Genomic DNA, 25,151 nt, shown 5'->3' with positions numbered 1-25,151 from the left:
GTTTTAGCACCCATTAGCTAAGAAGCATGGGGACTTTCTTTTCCTCGTCCATGTCGTTCACATTACAATACAGTTCAACCCTCTCAATATACAATTCCCACTCCTCTATCAAATTCATCAACATTTGCGACTAAGTCCATCATCGTGTTTTTTTAACTTTGCCAGTTGTGCATCTCTTACTGTGTACTGTGCACTATTATTCACACAGCATCCTTTTGTTAGCATCCATGACAGCCTTCTCGAAACTGATTCGCTCTTTGCTCTCGCTGTATCTCTCCCTTCCTCTGAATTCTGTTGTCTTGTAACTGTCAGTGCTACTGGCGACATCCGCTGCTATTCAGGTTCGTACTTGTCGTCAATTTGTTGTGTCTGTATAATGACGTATCAATTAAATAAAAGCATGCACACAGAGGTGAGGTTAATTGGTATAGTCACTTTGCGGCGAGAGGGAAACAGGTCGGTGCACATGGTTAAGTTATCAGTCAATAAGTAGTACTAAGGGGAGTCATTGCACTAACAAAAATAGATCCATACATTACAGCAAGCATGAAGTAGCCTTCAATTATTCTTGCGGTTTTGGGCTGGTTCTGTAGTTGCCCAGAAGCCTCCTGGTTCCACGCCTTAACTGCCAAGCACTGGCAGCCTGACCAGAAAACTAAAGCTCAACGAGTGCAAATAAATTGCCTTCACAACTTAGATGAAGGGTAGTTGTACAACCATTGCTCTCCACGTTACACACAAAACAGTAGTTATACTTTATACAAATGTATTTCAAAATATACTCTAAATGGCACCAACTTATCACTTATTAAAACGTTGTTTTGAAATGGTTCAAGAATTCAGCATCAATAGCTAGGAAGTGCAACTCTAGAGAGTGGACTGAAGCACCACAAGAGGTACGTCTAGTGTTTTTATTTTATTATAGTGTAGTAATTGGAAAACAGCTCTTCTCCCACTTCTATGTCTCGAAGAGCCACAAGAACTACACATCGCAAAGGCCTGCAAAAGAAAAGCAGTAAATTCATGAATAACAGATGAAGCATTTGTTGCAAAGTAAACACCACAATCATATAGAATGAAATGTTTTAATATATGAATAGCTCAAGTCTTCTAATATTTTGTTTTTATGCTTAGAGGCTTTTTACCTGTTTATGGGTTTTGAACTAACTTGAAGTAATGTTAGAGTGATTTTTGGGTTTAGGTCATTTACATTTAGCAAATAGCTTTGGCTACCAGTCTTCCATTCCTTCAAAATGTATTGTGGATTCCTAAAAGCTGTGGATCCCAGTCCAGACACTGCTGGTGTCTGTGGGATGGATGTGAATCAGAAAGTGTTAAGTTTGTATGTAGTTTCAAAAGAAATCATTGTCTATACTTCGTAAATATGGAATTGTCCTTTGTGGTTAGCAAATTAGTATCGAGCCCCACATTGGGCCAGCAGTCCTTTCCACTGAAAGCTTCTCCATATGATGCCTGCTGTACCTTGTTTTGGCAAATAAAGAAGCTGTTTTGTATCTACCAGTAATTCTCTCAGCGATTTCATTCACACAACAAGTAATACTTACAACTGATTTGCCAGTAGATAGAAATAATCTTTTACTCTTTACCCTATGAAACCTTTCTAATTCTGAGTACTTCAATCAAGCATTGCAGTTTTTATTTTCTGCAATGAATTTAGGCTTAATTTCTCCAAATGATCCATTGTAGCGATGTGCTACACACAGCGCTAGAATAACCACACGGAGTCGGTGAGTTGGAGTTGCGATGAAAGAGGTTTATTCAAACTTTGCGGCCCGCTTTAAAGCCTTCCCGTTCCCGCCCTTTTTGCTGCCGGCCCTCTGCCTGCGTGCGCTGTTTCGTGAGCCGGTTTGTGGGTGTCAGAAAGTGGGTCGCCACATAGCCCCGCCCCCCCCAGAACCGGCAATACCTCCCCCAATGTCCACAGTCTGGATCGGCCTCTGTTTGGGAGGTCTGCCCCTGCGCCGTGGTGCCTGAGCCTGGACCGGTTGCGCCAAGTCCACATGGGCCGGTTTGAGTCGGTCCACCGTGAAAACCTCCTCTCTCCCCCCAATGTCCAGCACGAACGTGGACCCGTTGTTGCTGATCACCTTAAACGGCCCCTCGTAGGGCCGCTGTAGCGGTGCCCGGTGTCCGCCCCGTCGTACAAAAAGAAACTTACAGTTCTGCAGGTCTTTGGGTACGCAGGTCGGGCTCTGTCCGTGCTGTGAAGTGGGTATGGGGGGGCCAGGTCACCGAGCCTCTCCCATAGTCTGTCCAGGACTGCTGTGGGTTCTTCCTCTTGCCCCCTTGGGGCTGGTATGAACTCTCCTGGGACGACCAGGGGCGCGCCGTACACCAACTCGGCCGACGAGGTGTGTAGATCCTCTTTGGGCGCCGTGCGGATTCCGAGCAGGACCCAGGGAAGTTCGTCCACCCAGTTAGGCCCCTCCAGGCGGGCCATGAGAGCCGATTTCAGGTGACGGTGGAAGCGCTCCACTAGTCCGTTCAACTGTGGGTGGTAGGCAGTTGTGTGGTGTAGCTGTTTCCTAAAAGTCTGGCCATAGCCGACCACAGGCTGGAGGTGAACTGGGCGCCCCTGTCGGAGGTAATGTGGGCCGGTACCCCAAAGCGTGCTACCCAGGTTGCGATCAGTGCTCGGGCGCAGGATTCGGAGGTGGTGTCGCTGATCGGGACTGCCTCTGGCCATCTGGTGAACCGGTCTATCATAGTTAGGAGGTACCGCGCTCCTCGTGACACTGGCAGGGGCCCCACGATATCCACATGAATGTGGTTGAACCTCCGGCGGGTGGGTTCGAACCGCTGCGGTGGAGCCTTGGTGTGCCGCTGCACCTTGGCTGTTTGGCACTGCATGCACGTTTTGGCCCATTCACTGACCTGTTTACGAAGTCCATGCCACACGAACCTGTTGGAGACCAGCCGGACAGTTGTCCTGATGGAGGGGTGCGCTAAGTTGTGAATGGAATCAAAAACTCGCCGCCCCCAGGCTGCTGGGACGACGGGGCGGGGTTGGCTGGTAGCTACGTCACACAGTAGGGTCCTCTCACCTGGGCCTACGGGGAGGTCTTGGAGCTGCAAACCGGAAGCTGCAGTCCTGTAACTGGGGATCTCGGCATCTGCCTGCTGTGCCTCTGCCAGTGCTGCATAGTCCACCCCCGGGACAGGGCCTGTATGGTAGGTCTGGATAGTGCGTCCGCCACGACATTGTTCTTTCCTGATACATGCCGGATGTCCGTCGTGTACTCAGAGATGTAGGACAGATGTCGCTGCAGGCGGGACGACCAGGGGTCGGACACCTTCGTGAACGCAAAGGTAAGCGGTTTGTGGTCTGTGAACGCGGTGAAGGGCCTACCTTCTAAGAAGTACCTGAAATGCCGGATTGCCAGGTATAGTGCCAATAGCTCCCGGTCGAAAGCACTGTATTTGAGTTCGGGTGGTCGTAGGTGTTTGCTGAAGAACGCCAGGGGTTACCAGCGACCCTCGATGAGTTGTTCCAGCACTCCACCAACCGCTGTGTTGGATGTGTCCACCGTGAGGGCAGTAGGAATGTCCGTTCTGGGGTGCACTAGCATCACGGCGTTTGCCAAGGCCTCTTTGGTTTTAACAAAAGCGGTTGCGGCCTCTTCGTTCCAGGTAATGTCCTTGCCCTTACCCGACATTAGAATGAACAAGGGGCGCATGGTTCGGGCTGCTGAGGGGAGGAAACGGTGGTAGAAATTCACCATACCCACGAATTCCTGCAAGCCTTTGATTGTGTTGGGTTGGGGGAAGTGGTGGACCGCGTCTACCTTGGCGGGCAGCGGGGTTGCCCCGTCTTTAGTAATCCTGTGGCCCAGGAAGTCGATGGTGTCGAGTCCGAACTGGCATTTGGCTGGATTGATTGTAAGGCCGAATTCACTCAGGCGGGAGTAGAGCTGGCGGAGGTGGGACAGATGCTCCTGCCAACTACTGCTGGCTATGAGGATGTCGTCCAAATAGATGAATGCAAAGTCCAGGTCACGTCCCACCGCATCCATTAGCCGCTGGAAAGTCTGTGCGGCGTTCTTTAGACCAAACGGCATTTGGAGGAATTCGAAAAGTCCGAACGGGGTGATAAGTGCTGTTTTGGGGATGTCGTCCGGATGTACAGGGATTTGATGGTATCCCCGGACGAGGTCTACCTTGGAAAAGATCCTTGCGCCGTGTAGGTTTGCTGCGAAGTCTTGAATGTGCAGCACAGGGTAGCGGTCTGGCGTTGTAGCCTCGTTCAGTCTGCGGTAGTCACCGCATGGTCTCCAGCCCCCCGTTGCCTTGGGCACCATGTGAAAGGGGGAGGCCCATGGGCTGTCGGACCGTCGTATGATCCCTAATTCCTCTATCTTCTTGAACTCCTCCTTCGCCAGTCGGAGCTTGTCCGGGGGAAGCCTTCGAGCACGGGCGTGGAGGGGTGGTCCCTGGGTCGGGATGTGGTGCTGTACTCCGTGTCTGGGCATGGCTGCTGTGAACTGCGGTGTCAGTACTGATGGGAAATCCGCCAGGACCCTGGTGAATTCATCGTCGGACAGCGTGATGGAGTCCAGGTGTGGGGCTGGCAACTGTGCTTCACCCAGGGAGAACGTTTGAAAAGTCTTGGCGTGGACTAATCGCTTCCCTTGCAGGTCGACCAGCAGGCTGTGGGCTCGTAGAAAATCTGCCCCCAGCAGTGGTTGGGTCACGGCGGCCAGTGTGAAGTCCCACGTGAACCGGCTGGAGCTGAACTGTAGCCGCACCGTGCGGGTGCCGTAGGTTCGTATTGTGCTGCCATTAGCGGCCCTCAGGGTGGGTCCCGGTTCTCTGTTGCGGGTGTCGTAACTCATTGGAGGTAAGACGCTGATCTCCGCTCCGGTGTCGACCAAAAAGCGGCGTCCCGATTGCTTGTCCCAGACGTACAGGAGGCTGTCCTAATGGCCAGCCGCCGTAGCGATCGGCAGCGGCTGGGCCTTGGCGTTTCTTGGGAATTTGCAGGGCGGTCTGCAGCGGCGGGCCTCCGTGCCCCACCGCTGGTGGTAGAAACACCATTGTTCGTTGGGCTCCTCACTCCCGTCGCCGGGTTTTGTAGGCTCTGCTGCTGGGCCCGGCCTGGTCTGTCGTTGGGCACGCGGCTTGGTGATCTGTGCGACGGATGCCCCTCTCTCTTTCCTGGCATTCCACAGCACATCTGCTCGGGCTGCCACCTCCCGGGGTTTGCTGAAATCTGCGTCGGACAGCAGCAGGCATACGTCCTCGGGCAGTTGCTCTAGGAACGCCTGCTCAAACATGAGGCAGGGTTTGTGTCCTTCAGCCAGGGCTAGCATCTCGTTCATTAATGCTGACGGCGGCCTGTCTCCCAAACCATCCAGGTGCATTAAGCGGCGTGCTCGTTCGCGCCGTGAGAGTCCAAAAGTCCTTATGAGCAGGGTTTTGAATGCTGTGTATTTGCCGTCCTCCAGGGGCGACTGTATAAACTCCTCAACTTGTGCAGCTGTCTCCTGGTCGAGGGAGCTCAGCACGTAGTAGTAGCGAGTGGACTCCGAGGTTATCTGCCGAATGTGGAATTGTGTTTCTGCTTGTTCGAACCATAAATGGGGTCGCAGCGTCCAGAAGCTTGGCAGTTCTAACGAAACTGCGTGAACAGATGCAGCGTCAGTCATCTCTGGCCCAAATATCGTTTGGGCCGTCGGGGTCACCAATTGTAGCGATGTGCTACACACAGCGCTAGAATAACCACACGGAGTCGGTGAGTTGCAGTTGCGATGAAAGAGGTTTATTCAAACTTCGCGGCCCGCTTTAAAGCCTTCCCATTCCCGCCCTTTTTGCTGCCGGCCCTCTGCCTGCGCGCGCTGTTTCGTGAGCCGGTTCGTGGGTGTCAGAAAGTGGGTCGCCACACCATCATAATTATAATCCTCACTTCTGACAGCTCTCTACTGAATTCGTTAATCCTTTCCCTTTGTTCCCAAACACTTTCTATAACTGAGAATTAAAATAAGTATTCCAGCTAAAATCCAATTGTGTGCAGATTCATTGTTATTCTTTTGTATTCACGTATCGCAGAACCCACTGACAATCAAAAACGTAGATACTCTAAATCCAAAGTAAATAGCAATTAGAGAATTTAAAAAAACTTAAAAAGGGAAACGTTCGACATTTTATCATTTCTCATCTTCCATTTACTTCCATTCTTTTCACAGTCTTTATTATTGTTTAAATGTTGTTTCATACTTTCTCTTTAAGGCATATTGTTGGCCCTTATCTCTATATTCATTCATGTAATTCAGGACTTCACATGGACTCCAATTCTAACTACAATATCTTGTACAATGGATAGTTATGTCCTCAATATTATTGCAAATCCTCCTATCTGCCCAGTTCCACAAGAAAAGTTCTCAGGGTAAAAATCATGTATTCAAACAATCAGTCTTATTGGAAAATACTTGTCTTTGAATTTATTTGAAGTTACATTAAAAATAAAATAAATAAGTATTTATTGAGATACAGGGTGGAACAAGCCCTTCAAACCGCACAACAACCTACAATTTAACCCTAGCCTAACCACGGGACAATTTACAATGACCAATTAACCTACCAACTGCTAATGACATCGGACTGTGGGAGGAAACCGAAGCACCCGGAGGAAACCCATGTGGTCTGAGGAGATCTTGCAAACTCCTTACGGACAGCAGTGAGAATTGAACTCAGGTCGCTGGAAGTATGAAGCATTGTGCTAACCACTACACTACCATGTCGCACCAAATTATATTATACAAGCAATACATTCTTTGGGTCTCATATCTAAGAAAGTGTGTGCTGGCATTGGAGAGGGTCCAGAGGAAGTTTATGAGAATGACCTCAGGAATGAAAGTGTTAACTTATGTGGAGCATTTTTTTGACTTTGGGCCAATACTACTGGAGTTTAGAAGAATAAGGTGGGATTTCATTGAAACCTACTAGATAAGAGTGGAGATGGAGAGGATGTTGCCAATACTGGAGGAGTCCAGGACCCAAGAGCACAAAGATGTCCTTTTAGAACAGACATGAGGAGGAAATTATTTAGCAAAGGGTGGCGAATCATTGCTTAAAGCAGAGATTGACAGGCTCTTGATTAGAAAGGGCACCAAAGGTTACCATGAGAATGCAGGAGAATGGGGTTGAGAGGAATAATAAATTAGCCGTGATGGAATGGCAGAGTAGGCTCAACGGGCCAAATAAACTAATTCTGCTCCTACGACTTATGGACTACACAGGCCCCTCTCAACAGACCCCACTCCCAGTCAGTCTCCTCCCCCCAAAAGTTCCCATCTGTCCGTCCCATTTACTTCTTTTCTTTTCAAATCCCATCACCTGCACACCCTTGACCAGCAGCCAATCCTGACATTGGAAGCTTTGAGAGGAGGGGACGTCAGTCAGGTCCATTGCCCCAGGATAAGAGGCAGCAGTGGGTCGATACGGTGAAAAAGAACTTTGACCAGCAGCCATGCGGCGTTCGGGATTGATTAACAAGATTAAGCAAATTAAAGGAAGACAGGGACAACTACAGCTGCATTGTTGCAGCAGCCATCATCAGAGTGGTGATCGTGAGGCTTCAGCAAAGGGAGGCTTCACTCAGAGCAAGCGAAAGAACGGAAAGCTCAAGTTTTTTTCCTTCTTTATGTCTGCTCAATTAGGGGCAGTAAGGATGACAGGCAGTATAGCGGAATGCTCCCTTTGTGGGATGTGGGAAGGCAGGGAGACCTCCAGTGTCCCTGACGATTTCAACTGCAAGAAGTGCATCCAGCTGCAGTTTTTAACAATCCGCTTTAAGGAGTTGGAGCTGGAACTGAATGAACTCCAGATGATTTGGGAGACTGAAGGTTGATAGATAGGACATATAGAGAAGTAGTTATACCCAAGGTGCAGGACACAGGAAACTGGGTGACAGTCAGGAAGAGGAAAGGAGCCAGTGCAGAGTACCCCTGTGGTCATCTCCGTCAACAACAGGTATATCACTTTCGACTCCTGCATCAGCAAGGACCACGGCCAATTGCAAAATGCCTAAAGCCACAATAGGTCAACAGCAGATGCAATCTCAATGGCTCTCCGCACAGCTTTAGACCACCTGGACAATACAGACACCTATAACAGGATGCTGTTCATCCACTATAGCTCAGCATTTAATAGCATCATTCCCACGATCCTGATTGAGAAGTTGCAGAACCTGGGCCTCTGTACCTCCCTCTGCAAATGGATCCTTGACTTCCTAACCGGAAGACCACAATCTGTGCAGATTGGTGATAACATCTCCTCCTCACTGACGATCAACACTGGTGCACCTCAGGGGTGTGTGCTTAGCCCACTGCTCTACTCTCTACATACACATGACTGTGTGGCTGACGATACAACCATTGTTGGTAGAATCTCAGGTGGTGATGAGAGGGCGTACAGGAGTGAGATATGCCAACTAGTGGAATGGTGCCGCAGCAACAACCTGGCACTCAACGTCAGTAAGACGAAAGAGCTGATTGTGGACTTCCAGAAAGGTATGACAAAGGAACATATACCAATCCTCATCGAGGGATCAGAAGTGGAGAGAGTGAGCAGTTTCAAGTTTCTGGATGTCAAGATCTCTGAAATTTAACGTGGTCCCAACATATCAAAGCAGTTACAAAGGAGGCAAGACAGCGGCAATACCTTATTAGGAGTTTGAAGAGATTTGGCATGTTAACAAGTACACTCAGAAACTTCTATAGATGTACCGTGAAGAGCATTCCGACAGGCTGCAGCACTGTCTGGTATGGAGGGGCTACTGCACAGGACCAGAAGAAGCTGCAGAGGGTTGTAAATCTAGTCAGCTCCATATTGGGTACTAGCCTACAAAGTACCCAGGACATCTTCAAGGAGTGGTGTCTCGGAAAGGCAGCGTTCAATAGGAAGGACCTCCAGCACCCAGGGCATACCCTTTTCTCACTGTTATCATCAGGTAGGAGATACAGAAGCCTGAAGGCACGCACTCAGCAATTCAGGAACAGCTTCTTCCCCTCTGCCATCTGATTCCTAAATGGACATTGAACCCTTGGACACTACCTCACTTTTTTTCATATACAGTATTTCTGCTTTTTTGCACGATTTTTAATGCTGTAGTCATAGGGGATTCATTTGTTTATTAATGGACAGGAGGCTGTGTGGAGGCAGTTGTTGGTATGACCTCAGACAAAGTTAGGAATCAAAAGGTTGAGCATGGTGTCCTGAGTTGCATAAATTTCAATGCAAGAATTATCGTAGGAAAGGTGGATAATAGTGCTGAGATGAGGTGGCTGGTTTAGAAACAGAGGCAATCTGTCGTGAGGAGAGGCTGCTGATAGGGCAAAATTGCAGTCAACAGGATAAGTTGCAATGCAAAAGGCAAACAAAATCAAAAAGAGTGAATACAGGACTTAAGGTGTTGTATTTGAATTTGCACAGTATACAGAATAAGGTAGATGAACTTGAGGCAGTTACAAATTGGCAGATATAATGTTGTGGGCATCACTGAATCATGGTTGAGGGAAGGTTACAGCTGGGAGCATAATGTCTAAGGACACACATTGTATCGAAAGGTCAGGCAGGAAGGCAGAGAGGGCGGTGTTGCTCTGTTGGTAAAAAGTGAAATCAAATCATGAGAAAGAGGTAACATAGGGTCAGAAGGTGTTGAATTATTGTGGATAGAGCCAAGGAACTGCAAGAGTAAAAAGACCCTGATGTGAGTTGTATACAAACCCCGAAACAGTAGTAAGGATGTGGTCTACAAATTACAGGAGATAGAAAATGCATTGCCAAAAGAGCATACTACAATACTTCGATTGGGAAAAACTGGTTGGTGCTGGATTCTGGGGGGGTGGGGGGAGATCTCTGGAGTGCCTATGAGATGGCTTTTTTGAGCAGCTCGTGTTTGAGCCCACTAGAGGATCAGCTATTCTGGATTGGATGTTGTGCGGTGAACCAGAATTGATTAGAGATCTTAGTGTTAAAGAACCCTTAGGGTTATGTGATCAGAATATGATCAAATTCACCCTTAAATTTGCAAAGGAGAAGCTACAGTCAGACGTATCAGTATTACAGTGGAGTAAGGGAATTACAGAGGCATGAGAGGAGTTGGCCAGAATTGACTGGGGGGGAAAAAAACACTGGCAGGGGTGACAGCAGCAATGGCTGGAATTTCTGGAAGCAATTTGGAAGGCACAGGCTATATACATCTCAAAGAGGAAGATGTACTCTAAAGGAAAGATGACACAATCATGGACAACAAGAGAAGTCAAAGGCAACACAAAAGCCAAAGGGAGGGCAAATAATAGAGCAAAAATTAGTGGGAAGTTAGAGGATTGGGAAGCTTTTAAAAACCAACAGAATGCAACTAAAAAGTCATTAAGAAGGTAAAGGTGGAATACAGAAGTAAGCTAGCCAACAGTATTAAGGAGGATACCAAACATTTCTTCAGATACGAAGTGTAAAAGAGAGGCAAGAGTGGATATCGGACCACTGTGAAACGATGCTGGGGTTGTAGTAATGGGGGGACAAGGAAATGGCCGATGAACTGAATAAGTATTTAGCATCAGTCTTCATGGTGGAGTTCCAGGTGTCAAGGGGCATGAAGTGTGTGAAGTTACCATTACTAGAGAGAAGGTTTTTGGGAAACTGAAAGGTCTCAGGTGGCTAAGTCACCTGGACCAGATGCTATATATACCAAAGTTCTGAAAGAGGTGGCTGAAGAGATTGTAGAGGCATTAGTGATGATCTTTCAAGAATTGCTAGATGCTGGAGTGCTTCTGGAAGTCTGGAAAATTGCAGATGTCACTCCACTCTTCAAGAAGAGAGAGAGGCAGAAGAAAGGAAACTATAGGCCAGTTAGTCTGATCTTAATGGTTGAAAAATGTTGGATTGTTTAGGATAAGGTCTCATGGTACTTGGAGGCACATGATAAAATAGGACATAGTCAGCATCGTTTCCACAAGGGAAAACCTTGCCTCATAAACCTGTTGGAATTCTTTGAAGAAATAATGAGCAGGATAGACAAAGGAGAATTAGTTGATGTTGTGTACTTGGATTTTCAGAAGGCCTTTGATAAGGTGCCACACATCAGGCTGCTTAATAAGTTATGAGCCCATGGTATTTCAGGAAAGATTCTAGCATGGATAAAGCAGTGGCTGATTGGCAGGAAGCAAAGAGTGGGAATAAAGGGAGCCTTTTCTGGCTGGTTGCTGCTGACTAGTGATGTTCCACAGAGGTCAGTGTTGGGACAGATTCCTTTTACACTATATGATAATGATTTGGATGATGGAATTGATGGTTTTGTTGCAAAGTTTGCAGGCGATTTGAAGATAGGTAGAGGGGCAGTTAGTTTTGAGGATGTAGAGAGGCTATAGAAGGACTTAGATTATAAGAATAGGCAAAGAAATGGTAGATGGAATACAGTGTCAGGAAGTGTATGGCCATGCACTTTGGTAGAAGAAATGAAAGGGTTGACTGTTTTCTGAATGGAGAGAAATTACAAAAAAAACTGAGGTTCAAAAGGAATAGGGAATGCTTGTGCAGGATTCCCTAAAGGTTAATTTGCAGGTTGAATCTATGGTGAGGAAGCCAAATGAGATGTTCACATTCATTTCAAGAGGACTAGAATATAAAAGCAAGGATATAATGTTGAGACTATATAAAGCACTGGTTAGTGTGGGCATGTGGCCAAATGGTTAAGGCATTCGACTAGCAAAGGTTGTGAGTTCAAACCCCAGCCGAGGCAGCGTGTTCTGTCCTTGAGCAAGGCACTTAATCACACAGTGCTCTGCAACGACACTGGTGCCAAGCAGCATCGGCCACTGCCGGTCTTCTATACAACTTTGCCCAGGCCTGCGCCCTGGAGAGTAAAGACTTTCCAGGTGCAGATCCATGGTCTCGCAAGACTAACGGATGCCTTATATAAAGCACTGGTGAGTATTGTAAGCAGTTTTGGGCCCGTCACCTTAGAAAGGATGTGCTGAAACTGCAGAGGGTTCAAAGGAGGTTCATGAAAATGATTCCCATATTGAATGGCTTGTCATATGAAGAGCGTTTGATGGTTCTGGGCCTGTATTTGCTGGTATTCAGAAGAATGAGGGGTGATCTCATTGAAACCTATCAAGTGGTGAAAGGCCTTGATCCTACAACTAATGGTCTTTGCTATCTGCACTTATCACCCTCCAGTCTCTGTCACTATTTCCACCCTTCCCTTCCCCCACCTGCCAATCAACCATCTCACCTACTCTAGATCCACCCAGCAGGTGCCATCTACTGCTGCTCCACTCCCGCCTCTCCAGCTCCTCCTACCGGCTACCTCTTCTCTTTCAGTTCAGCTGAAGCGGTCTCAATCCAAAATGCTGACTGTCCATTTCACTCCACAGGTGCTGTCTGCCCCACTGAGCTCACCCAGAAGCTTTTTTTGCCCCAGATTCCAGCATCTGCAGCCTCATGTCTCTGTTGTATTTGTCTTTGCTGTTTGCTTGTTTTCCTTCAGGGGTGATTGAGGGCAGAACAATTTATGTTTACGTCCCAACAATATCTGGCTTTAACTGCAGTGCTAACCTTGTTTTCATGACTTGTCCCTCTTTCACTGCCTACACACCATCCCCATAAAACCACACAATCTCCCCTAGTAAGCAATCGGTCCCGTCAGAAACCTGCTACAGCTTAACTTGATCTCTGCCCTCAATCTTGGCTATTGGCTCAGGCTCTATCAGAAGGTATGATGATCAGAGAAGGTGATAGCTATGAAATGATGTAAACCACTTCTTTTTTTAAACATTGAGAACAATTGCTTTGAATGTTCTCTGCTAGTTCCTACTCATCGTATATAATTTTAGTGAAAACTCAGTGCATTCAACACTATTATTTAATTCTCCATCCAAAACTTCAGCACCTATCCAACACTCTTCAGGGCTAAGCCCACAACAACTTCCCCATCGTCCAACATATTGAGTTCAAGCCCTAGCATTTTTTGTGTTTCCCCACCCCCTTCCTTTGCAATTGCAAACACCATTTAAGTTTGAACCTGTTCATCTCCATTCAGGAACACTTCTTCCGGGAGTGGCAATTAGGCCAATTGCCTAATCTGGAAATCCCTCACCACCCGCCTTCCTTGCCTCTCCTAGTTCTTCAATTGCCTCCTGGTGTGCATCTAGCATAGGAGCAGGATCTGGCAAATATTTCCTTAACCTCATTGTGCCTTGCTTTTATCATGTGTATGTTAATCTGTGACCCTTAATCACCATCTCCCAAAAATCCAACACCCTCTTTTTTAAAATTATTAACCAAAAACAGCTCTTTGAGGATCTAAAAAACTGAAAAACCTGCAGATGCTGGAAATCTGAAATAAAAGCAACACTTAGCAGTCAGGAAGCTGAGTTCATGTTTCAGATCAAGACCCACCATCAGAACCCACAGCTGCCAAACTGTTGAGTGTTTGCAGCATTTCTGAGGGAAGAGGATTATACATAGATTTTCACTAGCTTTTCTCTGAGAAGGCGCCATCTCTTATTAAGTTTCATTTCCAGTTATGCCTCCTTGTTCTAGACTGCTCACGTGAGTTTCTCTCCAGTACCCCTAAAATCTCACTGATGGGAAATACTCCATTCCATTCAATGTGCATATTTTTAAAAACTGCAACGTAATTACATTTTGTGCCACGTTGCTATGTGAAATCTTGACCATCTTTCTAAATATAGAAACAGAATATCCAACAAAAATTGAAAATATGTGACTAAAAATTAATCAGAAATACTTCACATCCTTCTCCTCCTTTAGTACAATTATATAAGCAGTCACTGTAGAAATTTCTGTGGAAAGTGTTGAACATTTATCTCCTAATCCTGATGTCTGATGCATTAAAATAAGTTAATCAAAAGGACCAACCTTCCTGCATCATGCCTGTAGTTGACATTAGGAATGTACTGACGCAATTCGAGAGGAAACGTTATGGGGACATCAAATTCCTGATAGCATACATTGGCTTCTTTTTCTGCAACACAACAGATGAGGGGATTATTTTTCCCCTTAAAAATAAGAACATTTACCATTATGCCTGAAGCTCCAAACTGCTAGTATCCTCAAATTCAAGCATAATTCTGAGACTTTTCAATGTTCTTCCACATTAGTCAATTTTGCTGCTAAATGCTAGCATTTAGGCTCATAAATAACAGCAAGTTTGGATAGAAAACTGTCTTTCTCGTAAAATAAAAACAAATTGGGCCTTTTCAGACAGGAGGGAGGTAACTCATGGAATACTGCAGGGATCAGTTCTTGACCTGCAATTGTTTGCATTTATATTAATGACCTTGAGGAACAAACAGTATGTAAGCTTCCCAGGTTTGCAGATGATACAAAAATAGAAGGAAGGGTATTTTGTGTTAATGATATTGTGATTCTGCATAAGGATATAGATCAAGTGGCAAAAGGCAGCAAAACCAAGTTGAATTTGATATAAGACCAGAGGACACCACCTCAGAATACAGGGGTGTCCTTTTAGAAAGGAGATAAGGAATTACTTTAGTTAGAGAGTGGTAAATCTGTGGAAATCTTTGCCACAGGCAGCCATGGAGGCAAAGTCTTTTGCACATTTAAGGCAGAGATTGCAAGATTCTTGATTGGTCAGGGCATGAAGGGATACCGGGGGAAGGCAGGAGATTGGGGCTGAGAGGAAAGTTGGATCACCCATGCTGAAAAGGCAGAGCGGACTCAATGGGCCGAATGGATAAGAGGCATTGATAGAGTGAACAGCCAGCTCCTTTCTTCCCAGAGCGGCAACTTTAAATGCGATTGGTGGAAAGTAGAGGGGAGATGTCAGAAGTAGGTCTTTTAGGCAGAGTGGTAGGTGAATGGATGTACTGCTGGGAGGGGCGGGGTGTGGTGCCGTGGTGGATGTTATGTTTTGTAACTTCAAAGTATTAAATTGAAAGGAAAACGAGAGCTGGGAATGCGACTCTAACCATGTTTACTTTAAACGACTGGCGCACATATCATAAATTAGCATCATGATGTATGCAATTCACTTATTTTTACATATAACCAACAAATTATATAAACAAACAATAATGCTTAATCAATTTATTTTCAATTTTAGTCAAATACTACAGAAATATTAAATACACAACAGTGGTAGAGGGATACCTTAAAATGCTTAAGAGAGTCTTCAACAGACACAAGGATGAAAGAAAAATGAAGGGCTATGTGGGAGGGGAGGGCTATGTGATCTTGGAGTAGGTTGAAAGGTTGGCACAACATTGTAGGCCGAATGTGCTGTACTGTTTAATATTCTGTGTGTAAGTGTGAAGTCATACACTGCACCAAGAGAAATCAAAATGCAGGTTATTAACTCAATGGAGAGAGATAGAAAGACTGCAGGTGAGTGAACTAGAGAGGAATCTGTGTGTTCTAGTATCAAAAAAATAGCAGGCAGATCCAATATCTAGTTAAGAAAACAAATGGCATGCTGGCCTGCATTGGAAAGGGAGATTAGTTTTTATTATACAATTGTACAGGTGGTTTGTCAGGTCTCACCCGGGATATTACACACAAGATTGGTCCTCTCTTGGGGCCGGCTGGTGGTGCAACGACATCAGCGCCAGACCCGGGAGCAGAGGTTCCCGGGTTCGAAACTAGTCGGGTCTGCTCCCGAGTACGCTTTCCATCCATGCCGTGTTGAGTGTCTTGAGATCGCAACTCGACCTCGTACAATAAAGGGACAATACTGCAAAAATGTCAGTGTGAGGAGTGGCTCCCAACACAGTCCCTCTCTCTCTCGCTCAACTCCTTGTCAAAGCCATGAAAAAGACATCATCACGGACGCGCACGCACACGCCAAAAAAAATCTTTTTTAAAAGAGATGTGGTCCCCTTAGCTAAAAAAGGACATAGTGACATAGTAACATTATAAACAGTCTAAGGGAGATTCACTGGGCTAACCTCTGGAAAGAGAGAGTTCTCCTAGTAAGCTGGGCTATAAAGTTTATATTCCTTAAGAGTTCAGAAGAATGAGGGGTGACCTTATTCAAACATATTAGATCCTAACGGGGGTTGACAGGGTAGATGTTGAGATGTTTTTACCAGGGAGGAATTCTTGAATAAAGAAGAACTACAAAATAAGCAGCCAGTCATTTACATCTGAGCTATATAAAAATTTGCTCTCAAAGAAGGTGATAAAACTCTGGAATTCTCTGCCTGATGGCAGCTGAACCATTGCAAGTTTCTAAAGTGGAGCTGGATAGATGTTTGATAATGTGGGGTAAGGGAAATGCCACTATTTCAGACCAGCATAGATCAGCCACCATCATATTAAATGGTGGCAAAGGCTTGTACAACCTATTTTCTTCTGTTCTCTTGCCATATTAGTGTGCACATAATCAAACAGACAACAATGGGTAATGGGTATGAAAAATCCCACGGAACAAAACACTGGCCTTTAATACTGACTTTTTTATTCCTCTCTGTGCCTTGTGGCACATTGGGTGGCAACTTTGCTGTTTCTTTAGCCTATGGTCTTTTTTTTTTTAAAATGAGGTTGAATTGCTAGCTTGATGCTCAGCCCAGCATGGATGGAAAGTATACAAGGAGCCAGCTGGATTCGAACCCAGGACACTCGCCTCGAAGTCCGGTGCTGATACCTCTACACCATTGGCCGGCTTAATGCTGAGTACAAGGGGAATATCTGAGAATGTAAATAAGGCCTGCTTTTCCCCATCACGATTAACTAATTTTTGTGATGTCATCATCTTCTCTTGATTTCGTATGAGATTCCTACAACTTCAATTACTAGTGTTCCCTCCAACAATCTCAGTTTGCTCTTTGATGAAGTGCGCATATACAGTATTAATTACGTGATTCCAATGCACTTATTTTAATGTGTTTAACAAAAAAAACTGACTCTAAAATAATGCATCATACCATTAGAACAGTTGTTGACATATTGTCCCACACCTAATGGATTGACTGGGGTTTCTGTAAGCCAAGTGACATCACTTGTTTTACAAGGACCAAGTCTATCCCGTCCACTGCAAGATCTGAAAGGAGACAAATGTAGGAACTTGAAACAAGACTATCCAAGCAAATTTAGTTACTATGATAAATAACCTTTCCCAAGCAAGTAAGATTTTCTTCAAACTTCTCTATAATGTAAAATTGGTGCCAATCCAATAGGTAAAACATTTTCAGAATTGTAATACAGAATAATGCATACCAAACAACAATGTATGCTACGATATCCGACAAATAACAGATCATTGTTCTGCAGCCTTACGTCATCCAGTTGTGAATGGTAGTGGATAATTACACAGCTAATGCATGAAAGTGGCTCCGATCTTCAACAGTGGTGAAAGAGGAGCTCAAACACAATGGAGCTAAAGACAAGGCTGAAGTATTTGAAACTATATTTAACCAGAAGCCCCAAGTGATTTATCCATCCTGGTTTCCTGCCGTGATTCAGACATCTGGAGAACCCAGTCTTCAGCCAATTTGATTCATTCGACATTGTGAAGGATAGCTTGGGGCGCTCCACACAACAGAGGTAATGGAACAGAAAATATCCCCGCTGAAGAATTAGTTGTTTTTGGTGAAGCTGTTCCAATATAATTGCTGTCCAACAATTGACAAATACTACGCCAATTTCAATTTTTCCCCTATTGCTTTAATCGCACTAGGTAAAGTGTTGGAAGCAACATTCCCTCTAATTTTTTTTTTTAAAAAACAGCTTTACGGACTAACAATTTTTACATGGCCTGAAAACTGCACAGCACTTTAATAAAACATTACATAAAATAAAATACCAGCTGCAGTGCAACAAAGGCTATGTGCATGGGAGCATTTCAGTTACTGTGCGGCCGTGCACCCGCACAGCTTAGAAGCAGCAGTGATTGGAAGGTGTGGTGGGCAGTGCCATGAAGTGCATAACTTGCATACTGCTGCCCCATTTAGGATTTGCCGTGACCACTTAATTCTAGACCTCACCATAGTCCTTACTCTTGACAGATCAGGTGTGGTGAGAAACAGGCAGCATTTTACTGTGTGTGGCATCAAGGTACCCTGGTAAAATGGATGCACAGCAATGATAAAAATTTCCGACTCACAAGATGTTAGATTTGGTGTGGTTATGAGATCCCGGAGGTTTTCAGTGCTAGAAGAAGTTATACTGATCTAGACATAGGGATCAAATCGTAGTATCATTGAGTTTAGTTATAAATTCCCACTGTGCGTTAATTTCAAAAAATAATTACATATTTATAACATGTTTTAAAATACAGTACCAGCACTTAATGAATAAAACATACCTATAAATAACTTTAGAAATTCCTTTATCATTTCCATCAATTAACACACCATCTATACACCGGAAGATGAATGGGTTGCATATAGACTGGAAAAGGATTGGTTCATATTGCTGATAGACAGTACCTTTAAATAATAAAAACATCAGTTACATGTAAAGTGGGGTGCAAGTATGAAGGCATATGGTGGAGAGTGGCTTAATTCAATGTTATACTAAGATATTAAACCTAAATAAAAAAATGACTAATGAGGTGCAAATTGGTTCTAATTGATTGGGAAACTGAAAATACATGGCATGCAATGGCTAATATTAAAATAGTAAATACACTGAGTACAACAAGTATCCATTCATATAAAACACAAGTACTAAGCAGGAAATGTGGTCCAATTATTGATAATAACCTTTAAACATTATATTAGGTAACAGGAAAAAGGCCTATATTCTTTCCAAAGAGAACACAAGTCAGAGCGATGGAAACATTTCAAAATTTACAAAGGGAAGATATACATTTATAAGGAAGGAGAAAGTAAAATAAGAGAATAATCTTGCGAGAAACATGAAAACAGACTGTGAAAGCATCCGCTGTGCAAAGCTTAATGCGGATGTTGATGGTCAAGAATCTGGTGGTCATGTGGGATGAAGAATACCCACAGTATGAATCTACACCTGTCCTCCAGCAACAGCAGGGCTTAAGAAAACTGGTCACGGCACTAGAAAGTATGGTCCCAATGGTACAGTGATTGAAATGGAAAGTTACCTAAAGACCAGATGCGGAGGAACCCTGAAGAAGGTTGCAATGGTAAGGTGGAGCAAGGCCAGAAATCGATCTGAAAACGAGGATGAGAATTTTAAAACTGAGATGTTGCAGTGCTGGGAGCCAATGTAGATCAACAAGCACAGGTTTTTAATAATGATTAGCGTGGTCTAAGTTGGGACAGAGCCAGCAGTTTTGGATCAATTCACATTTGTAAATGGAGCAATTTGGGAAAATGGCCAAAAAGGCACTGGAATAATCAAAATTATGAAGTTGAATTTCAGTAGCAAAACTATTTTATAATAGTAACTGAAATCCAAAATAACTTTACTTTATTGAAATGACCACTATTTTTATTAGCAGAATTCACACCTCACTTCTTGAAAATATACAACTCCCAGACAAATTATTTCAAATTTTTAAATCTACACCTCACAAAAGCCTGTTGAGATACAGTAGATAAAAAAGCTGGCATTTGCCATATTGATGCTTTATCAGCAAGCACCACAGGTGAACAAAACTCAGAATGTTTCACACAATTCGTGCACAATAGCCTTCATTATTTGGAACTTCTGGGTTATAATTCACAAGTATGTGTTTATTTTAAACATGTGCTCTACATGTTCATCATGACATCTGCCTTTGGCAGGAGGTAAATATGGACAATGGTGTACAAAAATAAAGTAAAGATGTGCATACACACCTCACACTCAATAAGCAAGTTTTTATAGCCAATCACAAAATGGAGGGGAAACTCCTGTCAGACTTGGAAATAGGAACGCTTAAATGTCACAGTATTTATCTACATGTTACTCTGCATCTATTTTAATAAATTGTAATGCAAAAAACTGCCCAAGTAATTGACTGAAACAAGCTTTGTAACTACTGTTCAGCAATGGTAACATAATGCCTTTAACATTCCACTGGGAGGCAGTAGAGGATACACTTTTCTATTAAAAGAAAACTCTGGAAGCCTGCTACCATCTGGAAACAGATAGAAATCTTCACCTACTGAAAAAGCCCCCCATTAGGCTCAGAGTCCGATCCTCCATCAGGTGTGACATTCCAATGCAGAAGTACTAGTACACTCCAGTAATATTCAAACAGTATTCTAATACATGCAAGAGATTCAGCAGATGCTGGAAATCTTGAACAACACGCAAAAAACACTGCAGGAACTCCACAAGTCAGAGAGCATCTATGGAAGGAAAAAAACAGTCAACCTCTTAGGTCAAGAACTTTCACTGGGACTGAAAGGGGCAGAAGCCAGAATATATAGCTTCGATTATACTGGTGCCCAAGAAGAATATGGTGACCTGCCTCAATGACTGCCATCCAGTAGCAATTACATCCACTGTGGTGAAGCGTCGGTGATGAAAAATATCAACTCCTGCCTGAGAAGCAACTTGGATCCACTTCAATTTGCTTACTGCCACAACAGGTCAACAGCAGATGCCATTTCATTGGCTCTTCATTCAATCCTGCAACATCTGGACAGCAAAGATGCATACATCAGGAAGCTCTTCATTGACTATAGCTCTTGGTGCAACTAGGTCCTTGATTTCCTCACTTGCCGACCCCGGTCAGTTCGAATTGGCAACAACATCTCCTCCAGAAGTGCACCACAAGGCTGTGTGCTTACCCTCCTGCTCTACTCACTTTATACTTCTGCCTGTGAGGCTAACCACAGCTCCAAAGTCACATTTAAGTTTGCCAATGACCCCACTGTTGTTGGCCAAATCAAAGGTGGTGATGTATCAGCATACAAGAGGGAGATTGAAAATCTGGCTGAGTGGTGCCACAACAACCTCTCACTCAATGTCAGGAAGATCAAGGGATGATCATTGACTTCAGGAGGAGGAAACGAGAGGTCCATGAACCAGTCATTGAGGGTGAATCAGAAGTGGATTGGATCAGCAAATTTATATTCTTCAGTGTTATCATTTCAGAGGATCTGTCCTGAATCCAGCCATTCTGAAGAAAGCATGGCAGTGCCTCTGCTTTCTCAGAACTTTGCAAAATTCCAGTATTGGTATGGAACACCAATGCCCTTGAATGGAAAACCTGCAAAAAGCATTGGACTCGGCCTAGTCCATCACAGGTAAAGACTATAACACATAGGAGTAGAATTAGGCCATCTGGCCCATTGAGTCTGCTCCGCCATTCAATCATGGCTGATCCTTTTTTTTTCCCTCCTCCTCAACCCCAGTTTCCGGCCTTCTCCCCATAAACTTTGATGCCAAGTCCAATCAAGAACCTATCAATCTCTGTGCCTTAAATACACCCAACGACCTGGCCTCGACAGCTGCACATGGCCACAAATTCCACAAATTCACCACCCTTGCCACCATTGAGCACATCTACAAGGATTGCTGTCAGAGGAAAGCAGCATCTATCATCAGGGACCCCCACCATCTAGGCCATTCTCTCTTCTTGTTGCTGCCACCAGGAAGAAGATCCAAGAGCCTCAAGACCCACATCACCAGATTCAGGAACAGATATTACCCCATCAGCCTTCAGGGTCTTGAACCAGAGGGGGTATCTTCACTCAACTTTACTCACCCCATCATTTAACTGTGCCCACCGAACTGGACTCACTTTCAAGGACTCTTCATCTCCTGTCCTCTATATTTATTGCTTATTTATTATTATTATTTATTTCATTTATCTTTTTTTCCCTATTTGCACGATTTGTTGTTTTTTTTCCCTCCACATCTGTTGTTGTTTCCCCAATATGGGTGTGGTCTTTCATTGATTCTATTGTGTTTCTTCTATTTACTGTGATTGCTCATAGGAAGATGAATCTCAGGGTTGTATATGGTGGCATATATGTACTCTGATAATAAATTCGCTTTAAAATTTGAGAACAAGGTGGTGTGGGAAGGGAAGGAATATAAGCTGGCAATAGATGAAATCAGGTGAGCGGGAAGGTGGGTGGGTGGGGATAGGTGGAGGAGATAAATAGCTAAAGCGAAGGAATCTAATATGAGAGGACAGAGGACCATGGAAGGAGGAGGGGAAATGGAGAGAGGTGCAGGGCAGGTGAAGAGAAGGGTTGAAAAGGTAACCAAAATGGAGAGTGGAAAAAAGGGAGAAGGAGAGAGGGGCAGAAATGACCAAACATTAGAGAACTCAATGTTCATGACATCAAATTGGAGGCTACCCATGTGGAATATGAGGTGTTGCTCCTCCAACCTGCATATGGATTCATCACGGCAGTAAAGGGGCCAAGGATAGACATGTCAGAATGGGAACGGCAAGTCAAATTGAAATGAGTAGCCACTGGGAGATCCTGTGGAAGACAGAGCGAGAGTGCTCAACAAAGCAGTCCCCCAATCTGTATCGGGTCTCACCAACGTAGAGGAAGGTGCACCAGAGCGCACCGGACACAGCACATGACCCTGTCGGACTTGCAGGTTAAGTGTCACCTCACCTGGAAGAACTGCTTGGGGCCCTGAATGGCGGTCAGGGAGGAGGTGTAGCACTAGTCCCACTTGCAGGGATAAGTGCCAGGAGGAAGATCACTGAGAAGGGATGAGCGGACAAGGGAATCAAAAAGAGAGTGATCCCTGTGAGAAGCGGAGAGGAGGGTGGAGGGAATGATGTGCTCAGTGGTAGGACCCCATTGGGGGAAGCTATGGAGAACGATGTGCTGGATATGGAGGCTCATCCTGATGCAAGCGTTAGCTCAAATATACATTGGAGATAAGCATTCATCTTGGACATACTACTGTCTGCAATGCTTCACTTCAGACATGCTACGTCTTTGCCACAGCGCTCCCCAGTAGCCATATTACGATTTTACAACCTCTCGCATTCCAGAGATTCCAAAACCACTTTTGTGCTTTGCCCCCAATACCATTTGAGCTCTGTTTACCAACAGGCTTCTTGTTGCCTTATATTCTCGTGGCCCATTGTCACCCATAATAATTGCTGGAAATGTTTCATTGGGCAGCCACCCTTGTGTGGGCTTCAGGTGATCAGTAACTTTTATCCCTACCCCCATCCACATATATATTAGACCTTTTGAGGCTGGAAACCAGCACAGTTCACCAATATTAGTAACAGCCCCACAACTCCATCACCTCATAAGAGCACAAGAAATAGGAGCAGGAGTTGGCCATCTGGCCTGTCGAGCCTGCTCCGCCATTTAATAAGATTCGTGGCTGATCTGGCTATGGACCTAACTTCGTCTGCCTGCCTTTCCCTCATAACTCTTAATTCCCCTGCTTTGTCAAAATCTATCTAACTATGTCTCAAATATATTTTTATGAGGCAGCATCTACTGCTTACCCGGGCAGAGAATTCCATAGATTCACTACTTTCTGGGAAAAGCAGTCTCTCCTCATCTGTATTCTAAATCTATTTCTCCAAATCTTGAGGCCATATCACTCAGTTCCAGTCTCGCTTACCAGTAGAAAGCCCCTACTATCCCTCTCATAGTTTTAAGTGTTTCTAGATCACCTCTCATTCTTCTGAATTCCAGCAAGTGTAGTCCCAGGTGACTCGATCTCTCCTCACGTGTGAACGCCCTTGTTCTCTAGAATCAGCCCGGGGTGAAGACACTCTACACCACCTGTAAGGCCAGTATATCTTTTCTCAAATAAGGAGACCAGAACTGCACGCAGTATCTGAGATGTGGCCTCACCAGTACCCTAACAACTGCAGCATAACCTCCCCGATCTGAAATTCAATCCCTCTAGCAATGAAGGTCAACATTCCATTTTCCTCTTGAGAACCTGTTGCACCTGCAAGCCAACCTTTTGCAATTGACGCACAAGAACTCCCAACTCCCACTGCTGACCAGTTTCAAAATCCTGGTCTACCTTCTCAAACCAGCAGTGGCTGGTCTGAACCAGCTACTGAAGGAAGTACGCCCTCTTCCAACATTAGTTACATTTTGGACTTCAAACCCTTCAATTGAGAAAGAACATTAGTATGGAAAGAAGATGAAGTGATCAAGAGTGGCTGAAGGATAAAGGAGTAGGAAAAGAGGGCAAATAGGGTGTTAGGAAGAAATTTGATAGAGAAAGGACAGTGGTAACCATAGGAACAGAGTGGAGAGACAAGGGAAGAGTGCGAAGTCAGGAGAAGATGAGATGCAAAATGAGAATGGGAGGGAGAATTGAGTAAAATAGAGATTACAAGGGGCAGAAGTAAGTGCAATCCCACAGTTCAAAGCCTTACCAGTTAGTAGGTTAATTGGTCATTGTCAATTGTCCTGTGATTAGGCTAGTTTTAAATAGTTGGGTTGCAGGGCTATCCGGCTCATTGTGCCAGAAGGGCCTGTTCCACGCTGTACAAAGTGAAAGGAATGGAGGAATGAGCAATGAAAGATCATGCCCTTAGCAACGATCATAGGTGATTTCTTAAGTTGTCTACCCATTACAACTCCAGTTTACAGAGCAAAAATCAGAGATCACACTACAACAGAAATTTCATCAAACTGAAAAGAAAATGTAAAATGACTACAGTACCAGGATACATGCAAACAAGAGTTCCTTTTGGCACCTTTCCTGTTGTAACAAACACCCCTCTTCCTGCAGACGAAAGTGAACTTGTTGCTCTTCTTATAATGAATCCAAATGTTTCAAACATTGCCCCTTCAGGGTTAAAATCCATATGATTTCCTTCAGTTTCTTTAACAGATTGAAAATGAGTTAATATATCCATGTACTTTGATTGAATACTTTCTGGCAGCATATTAAGAAACTCAGTTTGATTGCTCAAATCTCCTCTGAGCAAGGCACAAAACAACTTCTGTAATGAGTCCTCAATCGCAGAGTCAGAAATAATTTTATCCAAAGATGTTTCTGGAACAAATCGTATTGTCCTGTAATGAAAAGTAAGAAGATTACTTGTATTCTTTAGGAATACCATACACTATTAAACCTCAGGAAGGGAATGATTTGACAAACTCAGATTCCCTCAATCCTTGTCATTTCTTATAGGTACAATCTACAAATTAAGAATGGTACCTCCCTGAATCCTTATAGCTGGAACTGTTAAGCTCCCAGAACAAAATTCTACAAATGAAATTAAATTTGGTTGGACCATTATGCATATACGATTAAAGATCAGTGATTATATT

General features: G+C 44.4%; 1 protein-coding gene across 2 annotated transcripts in view; it reads right to left on the bottom strand.

Moving 5' to 3' along the window:
• Positions 1–792: 792 nt before the first annotated feature.
• Positions 793–25,151, bottom strand: part of setd9 (SET domain containing 9) — a 34,351-nt gene continuing 9,992 nt past the window's right edge. The window contains exons 2-7 of one of the 2 annotated variants that reach the window (XM_063042951.1): positions 24,572–24,893; positions 19,064–19,133; positions 18,308–18,431; positions 16,929–17,044; positions 13,903–14,008; positions 793–999 (exon numbers count right to left, since the gene is read on the bottom strand). In XM_063042951.1, the coding sequence (XP_062899021.1) occupies positions 912–999; positions 13,903–14,008; positions 16,929–17,044; positions 18,308–18,431; positions 19,064–19,133; positions 24,572–24,893 (826 nt within the window). In that variant the 3' untranslated portion in view covers positions 793–911. Of the gene's footprint in view, positions 1,000–13,902; positions 14,009–16,928; positions 17,045–18,307; positions 18,432–19,063; positions 19,134–24,537; positions 24,894–25,151 lie in introns of both variants that reach the window. The other variant, XM_063042953.1, reaches the window with a different exon arrangement.

Source organism: Mobula hypostoma, chromosome 3, assembly GCF_963921235.1.
Source record: "Mobula hypostoma chromosome 3, sMobHyp1.1, whole genome shotgun sequence".
Taxonomy (NCBI): Eukaryota; Metazoa; Chordata; class Chondrichthyes; order Myliobatiformes; family Myliobatidae; genus Mobula; species Mobula hypostoma.
The sequence above is the reverse complement of the archived record's forward strand: the minus strand, read 5'-3'. Positions and strand labels throughout refer to the sequence as shown.